This window comes from Calidris pugnax, unplaced genomic scaffold (assembly GCF_001431845.1).
Source record: "Calidris pugnax isolate Ruff unplaced genomic scaffold, ASM143184v1 scaffold41, whole genome shotgun sequence".
Classification (NCBI taxonomy): Eukaryota; Metazoa; Chordata; class Aves; order Charadriiformes; family Scolopacidae; genus Calidris; species Calidris pugnax.
In genome coordinates, this window is record NW_015094509.1 from 18450082 (window position 1) to 18469463 (window position 19382).

Below are 19382 nucleotides of genomic sequence, written 5' to 3' on the forward strand. Positions count from 1 at the left end.
AATCCTGGTTGAAGTGGGATCAAGGAAGAGAGAGGGAGATATTTGGGTGAGAGAGGTTGATCTTAACATAGGAAAGGTTTCATATATTTTGCTATGTCTGTTCTGGATATCTATAAATTTGTGAATAATTTTAGTTATTCACCTTAGCCTGGTTTGAGATTCTTCAGTTTGTGTATGCCAGACAAACCTTGCTTTCTTCAGAAAATAAAAAGCTTGGCATTAGGTGTTATGGCCAGTCTCCATTCTTATCCAGGGATTCTGCTTATCTCCTGGCTCCTCCTTTCTGTAGGAGGAGCTGCTTTTCTTCAGTCTGTCAATCTGTTAACGTCATATAAATGGTCGTGGTTGTGCATTACCTCATACAGTCTTCCAGGCCAGGCAGAAGCTGGAGATTGGACAGATTGCCTTTCTGTTATCCACAATCTCCCTCCCTGTCCCTCTTTAGGAACTCTCCTTGAATGCATCTGCTTCATTGAAAAGTAGACACAGTGTTGACATAGATAGAGAACTTGTTGCTCAGGAAGAAGGAAAAAAAGCTCCTTTTCTGCTCTCTCAGAGTAGAAAAAGAGACAGGCTGTCTTAGACCTAAACATAACTTTGAATTTTGTCATAAAGCGATCCAGCTCCTAGTATCAGAATTACTCAGGTTCATAACCCTTGAGTTATGTTTGTCCTTATAGCTCCACAGTAAATCTGTATAAGGCTTGGCAAGTCTGAAACATTGCCAGCTGAAAACCTTCTTTCTGGGCTCTTTTTTTTTTTTTTAAATTTCCTGTTGTAGATTTCCCCAAGGCACTGACTTTTTTTGTGCAATCCATTCTTAGTTGAAGTGAGAGACTGCTATTCACGTTCTCGAATGACTGATTAATAGAAGCTCAGCTGAATGAAGAGTCTTTCATTCTTTTCAGATTGCTTTTCATCTCTTCAAGTCATTAGCTCTTGAGCATCCATCTAATCCACCCTGTGCTGGTGTGGCTGGAATCTGCTGGCAGCAGGAGGCTCTTACCTTAAGTGAGATTCAGGCTCTGTGTTGACATGCTTCGTTATTGGAATACTTGTGCTACTGCCATGCTGAGACACTCCTTAAGAGTTCTTCATCATCTGGCAGCATGAATTCTCTTAATCTGAAATCCGTAGGCTTTCTCATGACTATATATATTCTAGGTAAATATCTATATATTGTGAGTGATGGCTGTCTTAGACATGAGGTGCTATCTAGTCTTTGAAACTGAAGCTACATAATAACAAGTTAAAACTCTGGGCAGTTTTTAAAATTTGTGTGGCAACCTTATAGGGAGAACTAAAAAAATCTTTGGGCCAGTAGTAGCAGATGGATACACTAATAATCACTGAAGTGCAAGACCAAGACCCTCTTGTAAGAAAGCTCTGCTCGTAAAGGATTGGTGCATTCATCAGCAAACTTCTCTTTCACGGATTTTCATTCCAGTTGTATTGAATGCCTTCATGAACAAGCTGCCTTGTGTTGTGCTCTGGACAGCAAAATAGGAGATTAAGGTTACTGTTTGGTACCTCTTTTCAGAGACTGTGATCCCTGAGATGGCCTTGTCCTGAATGGGGCTAGAAGGTGCTGGATCTTTTGCTTTTCAGCTATCTGCTGTACACGTTCCCTTTCAAGGCTGTTCCTTATGCCTACAGAGGGGAGTCTTGTTTCACAGTCTGTCTCATTCATCTGAGGCTAAGATTGTTGATCAACATCAAGCAGGAGCTTGTACTGAGGAGAGATGATTTCAGGGTCGTTTCTACCCTCACTGCACATTCTGAGGCTCTTCATGTTCTTTCTGGACCTGTTGATACAGGAGACTGATTCTGGGCTGTCTGGTCGTCAGCACACTTTGCCTGGTGCCCTGTGTGCTGAGTAAACCTTGGTGTTACAGCTGAGCTATGCTCCTTGGTTAAAAAGGCGCTAGTTAGTAGCCGCAACAGAACTTGCCTACCTGGCTGAGTAGTCCATGTGTTCCACCTCAAAGATGTTCTCACCTGGCTGGTTAGCTCTACTGATTGTACCAGTCCGTCTGCATATGTGGAGGGAGTCACAGAATCACAGAGTGATATAGGGTTGGAAGGAACCTCTGGAGATCATCTAGTCTAACCCCTCTGCCAAAGCAGGTCCACCCAGAGCAGGTTGCACAGTAACATGTCCAGGTGGGTCTTGACTGTCTCCAGTAGATGGAGACTCCACCACCTCTCTGGGCAGCCTATTCCAGTGCTCTGCCACCCTCAAAGGAATTTCTTACATTCAGGTTTGTGCCTATTACCTCCTCTTTCCTTATCTGACTGCTGGGTTTCATGTCTCTGTCTTTGGCTCATGAAGTGTTTGTTTGGCTCGTTATTCCCCAGTAAGTTGAGCTGTGGTATTCTGGTACTCTGCTCTCCTGGAATCCTCAAAGGAGCTTCTCTGGAACACCAACTTGATGCTTGAGTATATTTAGTTTTTTTGTACGCAGGAAAGTTAGCAGAATTAGGGCTGCGTAGGAGTGCAGACAGCTGTTTCAGCAGTAAATATTAGTCTCAGCAGGGTCTTTGCTTGGGTTTGATTTGTTTATGTGGTTAAAAATGCGTGGTAAAATTTCTGGTCTTTTGCACCAATCTTTCTAGTAACTATGATAAAGGAATGAGAGCTGTAAATTGCATAGGAATGGTAGCTCTTACCAAAAGACTAAATTGGCTGGAGCCTGTGAAATGCCACTGGTATATCCTCTCTCATCTCTCCTCTCCCTACCCTCAAGACCTTTCAAACTCAACATCCAAATTTAGCTCAATACCCAGGGGGCAGGGAGGTCATGTCAAACTGTGGCAGATGTTTCTGCCTTAAGAGCTTCATAATGATTAGTGTTTTTATTCTCTAAGAAGTAATAATAAAGTGTCAGTTGCAAGCAATAATGATGTAGCTGGTAGAGGCTGGTTGAGATACATTTATGACTTTGATGGGCCAGTTCTGTTTAGCTATGCTTTAAAAACAGAAAATGACACTCAGCTTGTGTTTTGTTCCAACAGAATTACAGGTGCTTTGCCAGCCTTGTGTTGTGGTTGAGGCAACTGTTAGTATTTTAATTAATCTGGGACTAGGAAACAGATGGTGGGAGGGAAACACTAACACTGGTCTAATAGAATGTAATGGTGCAACAATTCTTACTTACTGAAAAAAATTAACAAGAAGAACTGAAAAATTATGTATTAAATATTTAACGTTTTTTCTTTGGAAAAAAATGAAAAAGATCCTCTATTGAGCTCTGTAGGACTATTTTAATAAATTTTTATATGGTTGCCTTCACTCTGCTTTTCACACATCAGGGTAGTCTAACTATATGTGTGCATATTAAATTACATGGTTTTCATTAAGGGCCAACAGTTTCAATTTGGTTACGGTTATTGTAAATTTCTAAGTGGCTACTGGTCAAACTGAAACCAAACCCGTAAGTGTAAGCATAGTCTGTACCTCGTGATAGGCATCTCCTTTGGTTTTAACAGCTCCCATAACAGTTGTATACTTTGGATAGCAGATAGCAGCCAGTAATTTGTCTAGATTAATTGAAATAATTGTCTTTTACTCAGTGCAAATTTTAAATTCACTCTTACACCTTTAGAATTTGCCATTGTTTCTGGAAGATGTTTAAAAAAATATCATAGGCGATGTAATAATCAGAGTCCTATTACTTCCTATGCAGAACTTCTCTGGGAAATCAGATTAGTATTTTTCTCATGTATTTGCAAATTAAAGACTGGAAACTGCCTTCCTCTGTAAAGTGGAATTGTTACAAATATCCCTGTACCGAAGTCTTTAGGATAAGGTTCTGCATGAGATTTTTGGTTTTATTTTTTAAAAATGGAGTCGGATTTGGAGATAAGACTTGTAATTTTGTTTTAATGCCTTTGAAACACTATAAAGTACTTATAAATGGCTTTGAATGGAAGAAAATATTCAGTAAATTGAGATTTATTATTAGTCCTGTAGCTTAAAAATTTAACTGCCCACCATATGTGATAGTGACTAACTGGTGTGCCTAAATGCATTATCTGTCTAGCTGGGTGGTACCGTGAGTGCAAGATCAAAGAAATAGTAAGTGAACGGAAGAGACTGGAATCTCAGACAAAAAGAAATGTTGCAGGATGGAAGACATCGGTGTAACCTGCCTGATGGGAAAATATGCAACATGGCTATTTAGTAATTTGTTTATGGTAGGGAATAATTATTTTAGTGGATGAGAGGAATTTAAAAGTCTGAACTAGAGAAGAAAATCAAAGATTACCTTAAATGCTCATTTAAGAAACGGTATTGGTGGTGTGTTTATTGCTGCTTAGCCCACTTCAGTACAGTGCAGTGGCACAGACCTTTGGGATTCTTCTTTGATTAGGTCTCTGTGAGAATTTTAAATAACCACAAAATCAAATCCTCCAAGGAAGACTTTTTTGTTTTAATATTTGTCTGCTTTTGCTTAATAGCACAGATTTTAAAAGATGGAGAACTAAATATGTGGAAGCTAATTATGGTAATCCTGTTGCCAGGGTCTCTTTGCATTGGGTGGCAAACTATCAACTACATGGATCTGAGGGAAAAGGTCAAGGGATTGACACATAACATCCAAAATCAGTGATGCTTCTGAAGCTCACTGCATATTTATATTTATATGAGCATATACATTGGTTACATTATGATAATGTAATTTCAAGAAATTCTTGAAGGTAATATAGGGACTTGAATTTGAAAGTCTTCTGCACTGTAACTGTACTGCACCATCTTTTTTTTTTTCTGGCCACAACATCATATGTACCTGGATCTATAATGCTGGGCTGTAATGTAACAGTGGTGTAGCAGTTCTCTTCAACTAATTTTTAATTAGTTCTGTGCTAATGACTTTCATAGATATGCAGCTTGTTCTCTGAGGCAGGCGCTTTTCTGTTTGTATTTTTTTTTTTAACCTGTTTATTAAAGCTGTAACGTAGTTACAAGCTTAGGCACAGACCAGTTCTTTATCATGGTTTAGAGGGATTTATACGTGTAATTTAATTAACGTTGAGGACTTCTGAGTGCCATTTTTGTCTGCAGCCCCATGATTAACTGCCTTCTAGATAGCCAGAGAAAACTGTCTCAGGGATTTCATACTTCACTAAAGCAAAGGGAAAAATAACCCCTTTAAATCCTGGCATATTTGTTACATAGGAATGGTGGATAAACATGACCATATTAATAAAAAATTATAGTTCTCTGCCTTGAAAAGTAATTTAGACTTTGAGACAGTTGTTTCATTTAAAACATTCATGCACTTGTGGGCAGAACTGAGAGCAATGAGCGGTAGAGAATTATCGCTGTAATCTGCAGAAGAGTTTCTTAGGTTTCATGTACTTTACAGCGGGGTTGTGGACCATTTTCAGTGTAAATCGTTATGGCTAAACGGACACAGTGTCTTGCAGTGTTGAAGTTTCAGGAAGGATTTCAGCAATGTGCTTTGTTCCGTGTTGATGTGTTGCCTTTTTGGAAGAGAAAGTAAAATAAATGTTTTGAACTCTGAGTTTAAATGCAGGGTTTTTTTTAAACTTATTTTTGTAACTAGGTACACGGACCAAAAGAGTTTAGTGTGGCTCTTTGGGAAGCTGCTGCAGACATCAGGTGCTTTGGTACTATCAATCAGCAATGGTCTACCAGAAAACATCAGCAATTTCTTTCATAGTTACCTTTTATATTTGTTCTGGCTCTCAAGTAAATTAAAACGTTAAGATGCAGGAAGAAATTTCTAAAGAGTTTTTCTAAGCTGGTGATTACTTACTGGAGAAGTACAAATATCATTGAGTGCGTATGCAAAGGTGCATAGAAAATGGCTTTATGCTTCCTTCTGTCACACTTGAGAATTAGCCCTAGTATATGCATGCAATTAATGTGTTTTATCAGCTACTGCTTTATCTTCTGCTTTTGTGGCTATAAATTCAAAAGGTATACTTAAAATAATAACACTTATTGCTCTATACTTTTTGAAAGAAGCAAAATTATAGAACTACAGCATTCACAGTCAAACGTGACACGATTAGACGCAGCAGATTCAGTAAGTCTTAGTATTCCAACTGCCCCAAATAACAAATTTGTAGGCCTGCCAGTTGAGCTGTATTAGTTTCCTGGAACAGAACAAGGTGCATGGGAAAGGGCTGGCTGCTTTATTTTATTTTGGTTTTTTTCTAGGGAGCAGGGACAAACTTCTAACCTCGTTGGGCTGCTCTTTCAACCTAATGATGTTCCAGCATTTTGAGTCCTTCAAAATCAAGCTATGGCTGGATCTAGTTCAAAGAAAAGCAGTTATGTTGTATGCATTTGTCTGGTCTGGAGCCTGACATATGGGATGTGTTAAACGGAGGTCTAAGTGCAATGATGATATCACCAGCACAGTGCAATAATATCAATGTCAGAAGTGTGGACTAGTGAGTTGCTGAATTTTGGAGCTGAACAGTGCCTCACGTCTGTGTATTTTTTTAACCCTTTTTTTAGAAGAAGTGACATCTTCCTGATGTAGATTTATATTGCCCTTGTCCAGTGGTGCTTCTGCTCAGCAGTGGTGCTGTCAGTCACTGAGGAGGGACTGACTTTTCTCTGTCATTTGTGCTTTATTCACAAGGTATTTTTCACCCGCTTCTGTCATCACGCTTCTTGCCTTTTGTGCTTTGTTACCCCATGAACGAGTCTTCCATTCATATTGTATTATTTCTGACCTCTACTTGAACTTTCTTCCTCTCCTTCCACGTATATTTTTTGACTTTTCCACTGTGACAAAGAGTAAGAAAGGAAACGACATATTGCAGACTCAGAAAGAATTATAGTCTTAACTTCTAGCAAAGAAGTGTGTGTTTTGGCTCTTGAAAATGAGAACAGTTTCATACCAAGGGGAGGCAAAATATCAAGTGTGTTTCTGCAAAACGTATCAAAACTGTGCAAATTCAACTGGTTCTTCTAAGGCATTGAGCCCTCCCGGGTGGCAGTGCCTGTATTTGCTGCTTCTCCCTTTGCCTTTCAAAGACCTTTCAAAGAGTAGTAGGATTAACTCCAAGAGTCACAGAGCTGCTACTGTAGTCTGAAATATCATAGCTTGTATTTGTGTCTAAGTAAGGCTTGCAGTTTTTTTGGTCAAACCTTTGGGTTTTACCATTGCTCACTGAACACATGGGCGAAAGAATAACAGCAGGTTGAAAATGCAGCCCCAGAGAAGCAGTTGGTGTTTGCAGAAGTTTGCAGACCCTGCTCTGTTCTGTGCATCCCCCTCACTGCCAGAGCCCCCGCAGTCCTCACCTGCCCTCTGTTTCCTTCAATGGGACGTCTCAAGGGGCACATTTTGCAGGCTCCAATAACTCTCCCTGTATCCCAGAAAGTTCCATATGGATCTTTTTTTTCAGCGTTGGCATTGTTGGCTTCCATCTCAGCCAAACTCTGACAGAGTTCTTGATAGCGCTGTAGTCCTTGCACGTTGGAAATGCCAGCAAATGCGTCACCTTTTATGTCTGTGGGCTTGAGGGATCAAAGGCAGGAAACAATTTGGTAGATGCAAAATCCCTTCCATGCTGGTTATTCTTTAAAAGATTTCCCTGAAAAAAGGATTGAAATTCTTGATGATCATATGACAGTTGGCAATACTGAAGCAGGTTTTGTGCAAATATCTTGTCCTAATAATTGCTGCTGTCTTTGGAGATGAAATTTTGAGCCTGTGCCTTCATTTGTGACACACAGAAACGAGCAGACCAAACCCCTTCCTCTTCAGTTACCTTCCTGGCAGTGGCAAGTTCCTTCTGTCAAATAACACTAGGAAAATTGTAAATTTGTTACAGAAAGTCCATTAACTTTTTTACTTTTTTCCTATCAAACTCCTCCACCCACTGAAGACAGTTGCTGGTGTAAAATATATAAGCTCTTTCTCTGGCTGTAGGATATTTGCAATTCTGTCATTTTCTCTAACCTAAAAATCTCAGGCTCTGTTACCATTCCTTATGGAATGCAGCACTCAAAGTAGAATAATGCTGTCTATATAAGATAAGGAAAAATTATACAAAATTAGGAAACTGGTTTCCTCCCTACTGTCCAGCTCTAGAAACTGGTGAGTATTGTGTAATTCAGAGGAAAGTGGTACCTTCTCTCTCAAGACTGTTCTTTCGATAACAGAGTAAAAAGGAAACAGGCACAACCTGATCGCAGTATTCAAACTTGTAGTGGGCTAAAACACAGAGTGTGGGAAGCTTTTCTTATATGGAATTATATGCTGTCATCCTCTAAGAAATGTGTTTTTTTGAGAAAATTGACTATTACGTTTAGACACTTGAAATGCTCGAAATGATCCTTAAACCCTATAGGAATTCATGACCATGTATGGTTTTATGGGAAGATTAGTGAAAAAGGCATTTGCTAGAACTGGTAATGGAAACTGGCTAATCTCAGTAGGGTGTATAAATTTTTTGTTACACGCTGTGTCTTTTAAACTCACTTTATAAAGTAGGATGATATGGTGTCTGTGTTCTATCAGGTTTTAAAGATTTCTGTACAGCATGTTATTCTGTTTAATATCTCACTGTTGTTTATTCCATTTTAGGGAACTTTCTACAATTCTATTAAGTACAACAAGGAGAAACATAAGCAATAGTGGGTGTACAGAAGTAACAAAACCTAAATGTTTTATGCAGAAAAGATTCAACAAGTATCTCCTATCTACGAAGAGAACGAATCAAATTTTCACATTCTGTGACATTGCAGTACAATCTTGGATCAAACCACACATGCTATTTTAACAAAAAAATAATTGAATTATACTATTTGCACTGATCTGATGATGTGGAAATAAAATATTGAAAGGAATGCCTTTATTGTTTTCTTTATTCTTCGGGTTTTGCTGCACTGAATGGATTTACTAAAACCAATAAAAGGCTTTATTTACAAAGCCATGACTACGGGATTAAAGAAGCCTTATAGGCAAATCTTGTTGGTACAAAACGAGTAAGACCAAGGGCACTAACTGGGTTTCATAGTAAGCATAAGATTTTAGAAGTTGAGAAGGGAAATACAGTCACAGAAATCCTGTTATCCTCATTGGGTTGTATGATTAAACTGCTGGGATCGTACTGAAAGGGTACAGCTGTATTACAGTACAGCTGCTTGGATGTGAATCAGGGGTCCAGTTCTGTCATTCTTGCTGGTGTTGAGTAGCGTTTTACTTTGCCAATAGTTCTTTTGACGCTTAAGAAGATAATTATGGCCAGTGTAAGAATGGCACAATTGAACTGCATGTTAATGGGAGACAAATACTGCAAGTAATGCAGGCTGATTAACAGGAAGTTTATTTGGCAAAGATATTTAAAACATCAATTTTGCCATGACTGGTAAGTTCCTATTAAATCACAAAACAGATTCCAGTCCCACTGAAATCAAGGGAAGTTTTCCTGTTGACTTCAGTGATACAAAGATTTGGACCTCCTTTGGATTTATCTTCCAATTTAAGATCATTTTTCTGATGCTTACTAAATGTTCCCCAGTGTTTATACATTAAAATGTGTTGCCAATTCAAATAGCGTTGTCTTGTACTGTAAAAACTAAAATAAAATATTTGTTTTGGCATCTTTGTAAGTGGAATTTTTGTCATGTGTTTAGAACTTATTCTACACTGCTTGCTGCACGTAGGAAATGTTCTCTGCTCTTCTAAAAACATTTTTAGTTCACGTTTAAGACATTAACTGTAACTTTGAGTTTCTTGCTCAGTGGATTTACACTACAGAACTAATCTAACTCTTAATTTGTACCAATTGAAGTCCTTCAGCACATCAGATTGGTTTTGCCTGTGAGACTATCATTTTGTCTTTAATGAAAAGATTATCATTAATAATGTAAAGTTTTAAGTTGCTAACCATGTGACTTATTCCCTCTCTTACAGGAGAGCTCCTTGTAAGCTAATGCAAGCATCTTTTTGATTTTTTCTCACTGAATTATTTCTTTTATTCACTGAGCACCTCTGCTCAAGATTAGTTTATTTCTAACAATGTACTTGGTGATTCCTGCTCATGCCACTTAAGGTGTTTGTATCCTTTGTCAACTAATTTGTGTAGTGGATCCTGAAAAAAATGATGATAAAAGTTGGGCTGCAGCTTACTTAACTAATCTGCAAATTTTTTACTGTGCTCAGGGACATCATTTTGATCCCTAAATGGTTTGTGATACAAGATACCTTTTCCACCAACTTGCTTTGCTTTGACTCACCTACTTCCCTCCTTATTCTACAGTCAATCCGGTGGGGAGTTTGCGATTTTTATACTTCAAACAGAAGCTCTTGTTTGGTCCACCCTGTGTAACATCAGTCATTTGTTTTCCCTCCCTACAGTATGAACCCCCTATGTCAGCAGCCTTACTTTTAGCATCACGCAGCCACCTCTGTGGGATGTGGTGATACTGTCTGAGGTTACGGGAGCCTCTTCTTATCTCTTACTTCCCTTCTTGTCATTTTCTCAAACTGATTGTGGCACTTATGTTTAGGCTTCTCAATTTCTTAAGAATTCCTAAAAACCTTCTAGTTGGCTTACCTTGAACTTTGACCTCTACTCCTATTTCCTCTGACTTCCCCTTTGGTTCACTGAGCCTTAGAGGCTATTAATGTACATCTCTGCTAATTCTCATCAGGTCTTTTCTGCTGCCTCTTACATGCTCTTTTATTTTTGTATATTTTTCCATATATCTGTAAGACGAAGTCTTCATGTGGTGCTAGTTCTCACAGAGCTTGTGAATTTGAATCTGAGGTCTTTGTGTTTTACCTTTGCTGCGTTGAGTGCCTCCCACTCTGGTTTAATGCAGCATATTCAGTTGACCTGTAGTTTTACTCTAGACTCCCAGGGTGAGACTCACTTCTAACTTTAGAAGTCTACAATGGCAGCTAAAGAAGTTTTTCTACAGAGTTGTTGAAATGTCTAGAAAGACCTGCTTTTCTATGGTGACTATAAAATGGGTCTTGATAACAGCTTTGGATGTCTGCATCCCTGGGTAGCTCTCTCTGCATTGTCTGTGCCTCAGGTTAAGTGTCATGAACTGTATACTGTGTATGTATGTTCTTGAGAATGAAAATGAACTGCTGGCTTGACTGTAGTATTGTATTTTTAGAAGAAGCATTTCTTTTTTTATGCATCTTCCAACAGTAACTTTGAACAGCTTAATGAGAAAACTAAGTTGATAAAGGCCAAACTGTGCTACTACTGAATTTAGAACAAATATGTTTAGAGGTTTTGCTTATTTCTCTCTTTTCCCATGGAAGGAAGCTTTAAGTGTTAAGCTTAGCAGGAGGAGGAAGGTATACATTTATTGAGTTATAATTTTATTATTGAATTAAAAATATCCTTTTCATTTTAATGATTTACAGGAAGCCTGTTTACCTGTAAAACTCCAGCAATTGCAGATATTGTGATACTGGTAGATGGTTCTTGGAGTATTGGCAGGTTCAACTTCAGGCTTGTTCGACTGTTCCTGGAAAATCTGGTTTCTGCTTTCAATGTGGGATCTGAGAAAACAAGAGTAGGTAAGGGGCCCTATTTTTCTTAGTATTTCTGAGCAATGTAAAAATGTCACGATTTCAGGATAGTTAACAGCTTAATGCTACTTGTTTGTGCAAGATTCATCCTCACCTGGAACTAGCACTACTATCATAAAAGTAATGCTGCTTGAATGTTTGTAGTATTAACTCCTCACAGTTTACTGTGGCACTCAGCTTAAGTAGACTCTAGTGCAATGTCAGTGGAAAATTAAAAAACAGTGGAAGCAGTCCTACTGACTTCAGTCAGCATTAAATCAAACACTTGCAGTTTAATTTTCAGAGGAAGAGCGTGCCAATGGATGGCTTCTCTCATGCTTTAAACTGGCTCAAATGCTATATTTCTGTTCTGCTACTTATATTTTAGTCTGATCAAAAGCACATAATAATAAAATCGTTCTTCTTCAAAACCCAATTTCTTGGAATCTTACTAAACTCTGAGAAAGTTGTGTACTCCTCAGTTACTTTCCTTAGAACTTGAAAGAAGGGCTTTGAAAATAAATTGAGACATTGCCACTAAGAACACTTTATACTGGTTTTTTGGCATCAAGCGATGCATTTTTTCTAGCATGGTAATGAAGCTACTTATAGTAAACTTACTATGGTAGGCTGTTGGTAACCAAGTACATAAAGTGTAAATACTTAAAAAAACATGCTTTATTGCCTGACGGATTACCTTAATTTCTGGTTCTTTAGGTCTTGCACAGTACAGTGGTGATCCCCGAATTGAATGGCACTTGAATGCCTATGGCACAAAAGATGCTGTTTTGGATGCAGTCCGCAATTTACCATATAAGGGAGGGAATACACTAACAGGTACAGTGAATGTTTTAGCTTTTGCCTTTTATTAAAAAACATATTCTGCTGCACAGACTAAGAAGTGTTAGTGCTTACTATTAGGGGTAAAAAGGATAGGATTTTTGCAGCTTGCTAATTGCTTTTTCCAGTGTCAGTGAAGTCTTTTCTGAAGTGCTTGTCTCATTGGCTTCACTGGGAGCATTTCTGGTCAGGACAGGGTCACATAAAGCAAAGCGTACACGAACTCTCTGCGCTGGAGGTAAAATCTTTTACCTGCTGGGAAGAAAATGCAAAATCCATTCATAATGTTCATGCACAGAGCTTTATTCTGGGGAGGGAAAGAATGTTGTTTTAATATCTGACAACTGGCAATAGTAGCTTATCAAGTGATCACCTGGGGCTTTCAGATTTCCATTGACCTTTTAGTAGTTAGAGCACTGAAGCCCTAGAAGACACTTAGTGATGGATAAATGGGGGATGCCTGTCAACCTGGGAAAAATAGTCTCTGAATACAACTCCAGTATCATCAAAGCAGCAGTCAGTGATATTGGCTGTCTTGCCAGGAGAATGATATATCCAAAGACCCAGACATGGCTTTGAGTAAATTCCTGCTTTTTTTTTTTTGCTTTTTTTTTTCCCCTTGTTTTTTTTGGCAGGGGGAGAGGGGAGAATGAATGTGAAAAAGTCTCCTTCTCTGCTGCAACATCCTTTATTTTGGTAGAAGGGAGAGATTGCAATGGGACAAAGGGCAGAAGGACTCTAGTATGATCCTAGGAATGAGATTACTGTGAGGTAGCAAGTAGTAAATTATCATGATTATTTTATATGGGTGTTAGAAGCAGGTGAGTTAGGAATATTTGTTGTGGGAGACCTAAGAGTTTTCAGACAGGATCTCATTGTAATGTGTAAGTTTGTCCTAAGGAGTTGTTCTTTCCCTTGAAAGAATTAGCAGTTATTCAAATCAGATTTCCCCTAAGCTTTATCTAAGCTTTTCTTCAGTTTGTAAGTTGGAAAGAACAAATAAACAAGCAAATTAAAGTAAGATTGCATGTAGTATGGGGGTTTACTGAGCTATCCAGAGCATGTGCTTTCAATGTAAGTAGGAGAGGGGACTTTCTATTCTATTCTATTCTATAGGGTATGGAATATTTCTGTTTGTAGAGTAAGGAAGAAAAGATGATGCATTCACAAGACAATCAATTTATTTTTCCATAACCAGTTTAAAATAAATTGATTGATCAAAAGGCTGCTAAAGATGAATGTCATCTTCTCTGTAGTTTAGAACGCTTGTTGGAATTTAATCTTTCAGTAAATAAATTCTTCTTTTATACTTATCCTTCATTAAAAGGTGACTCAGAATTTTTAAATTGAGTGGAAAGGCAAACACTGTGATATTAGAAAAAATAATGGAAATTTTTCCCTCTTAGAGTCTTTTAAAATGTTTCCTTTTTTAGGTCTTGCCTTAACTTATATTTTGGAAAACAGCTTTAAGCCTGAAGCAGGTGCAAGACCTGGAGTATCTAAAATTGGTATACTCATCACTGATGGAAAGTCCCAAGATGATGTTATCCCTCCTGCTAAAAACTTACGAGATGCTGGCATTGAGCTGTTTGCTATTGGTGTGTATTCTGCCATATCCATATTCTGTGTCCCATTATACTCTGGTGTATTTGTGTCTGTTGCCCTCTATATTAAGGAATTGTTCTTTTCTGTATTGTCATTAGTTTAAATCTTCTTTAATATGTTCTCCAATCAGTTGCTGCTATAACTGGAATTTAGCAGGATACATGGATACTACGTTATCAGAAGACAGCTGAAAAAATGCCAGTTATGCTGGCAAAAATTAACGTCTTGAAGTAACATCTTAACAACAAAGCAATCTGTTGTTGGTCATTAAAACAAAGAATTGGATTTCAGCAATTTTTTATCAATCCCTATGCATACAAGATTTTTTCTTTTTTGTTGCAAATATTTTCTTTACTTTTTTTTTTCCAATGAAAGGTGTAAAGAATGCAGATATAAATGAACTCAAAGAGATTGCCTCTGAGCCCGACAGCACCCACGTCTACAACGTTGCTGACTTTAACTTCATGCATACCATTGTTGAAGGTCTTACCAGAACAGTGTGCTCACGAGTAGAGGAACAGGAAAAGGAAATCAAAGGTGATTAAGAAACAACAGCTAATGTAACTTAATATGAACTTAGAGCTACAAATCCTATTGCAAATACCTGCAGCTCTAAGCTGGCTTCTGGCACTTGACTCATGCTGTAGATTCTTTTGCTCACAAGAAAGCACATTATCAGGGAAATTATCTTCTTAAGTGTGTTTTGTTCTTGCTTTGATCTCTTTGATCTCTTGGTCTCTCTCTTTGATAGTGGTCAATATTATGGTATTTGGTAGTACCAAAAGTATAAAAATATACATTCATTCTGCTGTAACTATTTCCAAGTGGTGGGTAAGGAAAAATATTTATAATACAAAGGTTTGGAGATGAATTGCTTTAACAGCTGGACATGGAATTGTTACGTTTGTGCTGTGATTTCCATCTCCTAACTTACTGGTTTTATTGTCTCATAAGTTTTCAAAATTTTCAACTGTTAAGGTTTTGTCCTTTCCTGATGATGGATTTTTTTTTTCTATTTCTTATTTAATACATAAAAAAATACATTTCAGAGCATAAGAAAAATGGTGAAGAAAATTGTTCATATATAAAAAAGCCTTCTCTGACTACAATATTTTTTTTGCTTTTCTGAACAAAAGAAATGGCTATGAAAAAGTGTTGCAATTTGTCAGAGAAACAGTCCTACCTGAGGGAATTCTTTCTGAAAGACTTCAGTGGATTTTGTTTGTATTGTTTCATTTGTGATTCTGTAATATCACAGAAATGCTGAGTGATTTTTCAATAAGCTTGTCATACATATCAGTAAGAAGTGTTGTCTTTATACATACCTGTGCAATGAAAAAGTGTGTATTGGTAAGGCTTCATTCCTTCTTTTTCCTCTTTTATTCACCTGCAAACTGGAAGAAATACAGACTATTAGCTATGTCTTGTGGGGGGAGTAACCAGTCAGTTGGGAAATTGAGTGGGAGAGGATGGAAAAAACATAGAGAGATGGGACATCTTTGTGGAAAGGAATGATTTCCAGAGAAGAAGACCGTTCCCTCCATCTCTTCAATCTGCTGACAGGCAGCATATCAGTTTCCAACCTGCAGAGGAGCGCAGGAGATCACAGCTGTATATGTACTTGGATGGTTTTTGTGAGTGGAGGAAAGGAACCTGAAATAGAAAACCAGAAAGGAAAGGGCTTGAAAGAGTGATGGGAGGAAGGACAGGAAAGCTTAGTTTTGTATTTTTGTCTCTTTCATATAAAAGTTTATGAAAGACCAGGAAGGCTTAATTCCAGTGAAAGCTGTATGTGCAGTACTCATTCTTATTATTAATTCTTTGTTTCCATTGAAAACGACCTAAATAAAAGTAGAGTAGCCAATTATTTGATTTTCTGATGAGGGGTGATCTTTAGAGCTTCAGCAAATACAACAAACTAAATAGTTATTTTGCTGAGGGGAATTAAAAATCTTTGTTGTCTCTAACCTAGGAACAATTGTTGCTTCACTTGGGGCTCCTTCGGATTTGGTCACATCTGAGGTAACAGCTAGAGGATTCCGGGTTAGCTGGACACATGCACCAGGAAAAGTGGAAAAATACAGGGTTGTGTACTATCCCACTCGAGGAGGACAACCAGAAGAGGTAAAAGGAGGAAAAGTTTCCCAGAATTTTTTAATACAACAGCAGGAACTAACTAGACAGAAAATCACTGAAATTCCCTATGTCGGCTCTGCAGAAAGGCGATATGGTCACATTGGATGGTGGTGAAGATTGGGTAGTAGCCAGGCTGCTTTTCTGTCATGTAATTTAAAATAAATGTGCTCTAACAATGAGCACTTCTGGGGGGTGGGGTGAACTACTTGCATTTTTGCTTACACTTAGAGTTACTCGAACCAATTCTATAGACTCCCCCTGCACCATTCTGTTTACAAAAACAGAAGAGGTAGGAGCTGATGGTAAGCCAGATTTTCTATGCTAAGAAAAAGTAATTCATAAAAGGAAGATGATATGGGTATATATTTTTGGGACATCTGCAACTGGCAATTGAAAATTTGGAGAGAGGTGTTTATTTGAATAGGAGAGGCATTTTGGAGGCAGGAAAAATGCCGTAGAACAAGCTTTTGGCTTCAGCTGCCAACTTACAAAATTGAAGGGAAAAGCAGAAAAGCAAGAGGATTTAAATAAGGATTTGGTTTTTTTCTTTTTGCACTAGAAACTTGTTCAGCGTGGATATATATTAATGCCAGTTTGAAGTACTGTGTGTTTACATATGTAGTACTAAAGGAATATTTATGATAAGACAGTATTTACATCAAAAAGTGCCCAATATGCACTCTTAAAGTGTATTTTATACACTTTATTTATCTAAGCAATTCCTTTGTTCTGAATGGCTACTTACATCAGTAAAATATTTTGATTTATGGTTGCTGTTCTTTTTTCAGACACCTCACTGTACCTATAGGTAGCAAAGGCAAATTTGATGTATGAATTGAACTGTAGAACATTGATTCTGAGATGCCAGTGTAAAAATTGCCAGAAAGAGGGATTGATTGATTGATTAGATGGTAATATAGTTCGTTTGCTTTATGTGTATTTAGTTGAATTTTCTTCTAAACAGGTTGTGGTGGATGGAAGCTTATCAACAGCAGTGCTGAAAAACCTAATGTCTTTAACTGAATACCAGATAGCTGTGTTTGCAATATACTCCAATGCTGCTAGTGAGGGCCTCCGTGGAACTGAAACTACACGTGAGTATCCTTAGCAAGTTTGTTACAGATTTGACTGTTTGCATTCAATCATACTGTGTAAGCATTAGTCTTTGTGGAAAAAAAAAATGCAGAAGAAAGTTTTCAATTTAGCTTCTTTTAATGCATTTGCCTTATATTAATTTCTGTTTGAATTAATTCTGGGCTAAGTTCCCAAGTCCACATGTTCTGTGGATATTTAAACACTGAGAAAGGTTTTATCTCTGGGCTGAACTTTGAAGTCGATTGTATTGAACCCCAAATTAAAACATTCCTACACTTTGAGTGTGAGGCCAAGCTTTATAAGTTAGGCGTGTGGCTGAAGATGATCTCATGAGGGGAGGATTAGGTGTGACCAGAAATACCTGCATGTGATTCTCACCAGTTCCAAAGATTTCAAGGTAACTTCTGTAAGTTTCTTTCTCAATGATTCAGTTATTTTTTTCTCTGTAAAATGGTGACTTGGGATATTGTTAGTAAGACTATATGTTTACAGTTTTAGGTTCTATAATGAAAACTGTGCTAGTATCTGAGATAATGTGCTGCTATTGATCATATCAATTTTATGCATTTGTATACAAAATACATTTACTTTTTTAGCAAATATGACAGATATTAGTAATGGAAGTAAAGAGTAAGGACCCCAACTCTGGATTTCAGGATAGCAGTCATCAATCTTTTCAGAGATGTGCTTGAAAGAATGCCAGGAGATGTGGCCCTGGGGAGGAGAGGGATCCAGAAGAGCAGCTTCATACTCAAAGGTCACATCCTACAGGCTCAAGAAAGGTCCATACTGACAAGTAGGAGATGAAGTAAAGGTGACAGGAGGCCAGCATGTCACCTGAGTGACATGAGTAAGCAAGGAACTCCTAACAGAAATCGACGTAAAAAGAAAGTCTCTAAGAGATGGAAGAAGAGGCAGATGACCCAGGAGAAGTATTGAGTTGCTGTCTGATCTTGCAGGGGTAAGTTTAGGAAAGCCAAGGCCAACCTGGAGCTGAATCTGGCAAGGGATGTGAAGGGCAACAAGAATAAACTCTACAGGCACATAAACTGAAAGGAAGGCTGAAGAAAACATGGGCCTGTTCCTGAATGGGACAGGGAACCTGGTGACAAACTAAGTGGAAAACACTGAGCTACTCAATGCCTTCTTTAACTCAGCCTTTACAGGTTAAAATGGCCTTCAGAAATCCCAGGCTGCTGAGATCAATGGGAAAGTCTGGAGAAAAGAAGACTTAGCCCCATTTGAGGAGTACCACTATAGGGGGCACTTAAGCAAACTGGATACACATAAGTCTGTGGAACAGAATGGGCTGTAGCCGTGAGTGCTGAAGGAGCTGGTTTATGTCATTGTGAGGATGAGGACAGTCTTGACTATTCTTGATTGGTCATGGTGTCTGGGAGAAGTTCCTGAACACTGGAAGAAAGCAAATGTCAGTCCTTTGTGAAGCAGGATCTGGGAAATACAGGCTGGTTCGATGTCACATCAGTTTCCAGGAAGGTGATGGACCAACTCCTCCTTGAAACCCTTTTCCAAACATATGAGGACATGAAGGTGATTGGAATTAGTCAGCATGGATATATGAAGGGAAAAAACATGTTTGTCCACATGCAGTTCAACCAAGAGAAGTACTAATCTTCCCAATCTGAGAAGAAAATAAATTAGGATCACGTAAATTTATTTGAGGCTTCTATTCTAGTCTCAGTCTCCCAAAATGTCATCTCCAGCCATGTTATACCCCATAACACGGTGTTAGGACCTGTTTAATTTATTGAGCAGAGAGAACAGTCACATGCTGAGCCAAGAGGATTGTTTTGTGTTGCACCTGGTATTCCTTTGAAGTTGCCTTAGTCAAGTCCTGACAGAGCCCAGCCCCGCTGGCTTTCTGAGATCTGATCAGATCACACCCCAAGGTCATGCAGCATCAAGCATCTTATGCAGCTGTCTTTGATAGTGTGTTGGAAGTAATAGTCTGACGTGCAAATGTTAATCACTTCACATGATAAAATACCTGCAGTTTGAAAGTATTTTTTTACTATCCTAATGGAGAACTATGGAAAATTGTAGTTTACATTCCTGCCTTTGTGTGAGATACTGACAGATTAAAATAGCCACCAATCATATTTGGTTGTGTAGAACACTGAAAATAGGTTACAGGTATGTGAAATCTAAATAGACAAATTC

General features: G+C 38.2%; 1 protein-coding gene across 6 annotated transcripts in view; it reads left to right on the forward strand.

Annotated features, from left to right (window-relative positions):
- Positions 1 to 19382, forward strand: part of COL14A1 (collagen, type XIV, alpha 1) — a 115003-nt gene that overhangs the window by 18317 nt on the left and 77304 nt on the right. For all 6 annotated transcript variants that reach the window (XR_001414447.1, XM_014965421.1, XM_014965420.1 and 3 more), the window contains 6 exons: positions 11379 to 11534; positions 12243 to 12362; positions 13799 to 13963; positions 14346 to 14507; positions 15943 to 16094; positions 17071 to 17200. Coding sequence is in view for 5 of the 6 variants with exons in the window: in XM_014965421.1 (XP_014820907.1) it covers positions 11379 to 11534; positions 12243 to 12362; positions 13799 to 13963; positions 14346 to 14507; positions 15943 to 16094; positions 17071 to 17200 (885 nt within the window). In the remaining variant the exon portion in view is untranslated. The remainder of the gene's footprint in view (positions 1 to 11378; positions 11535 to 12242; positions 12363 to 13798; positions 13964 to 14345; positions 14508 to 15942; positions 16095 to 17070; positions 17201 to 19382) is intronic.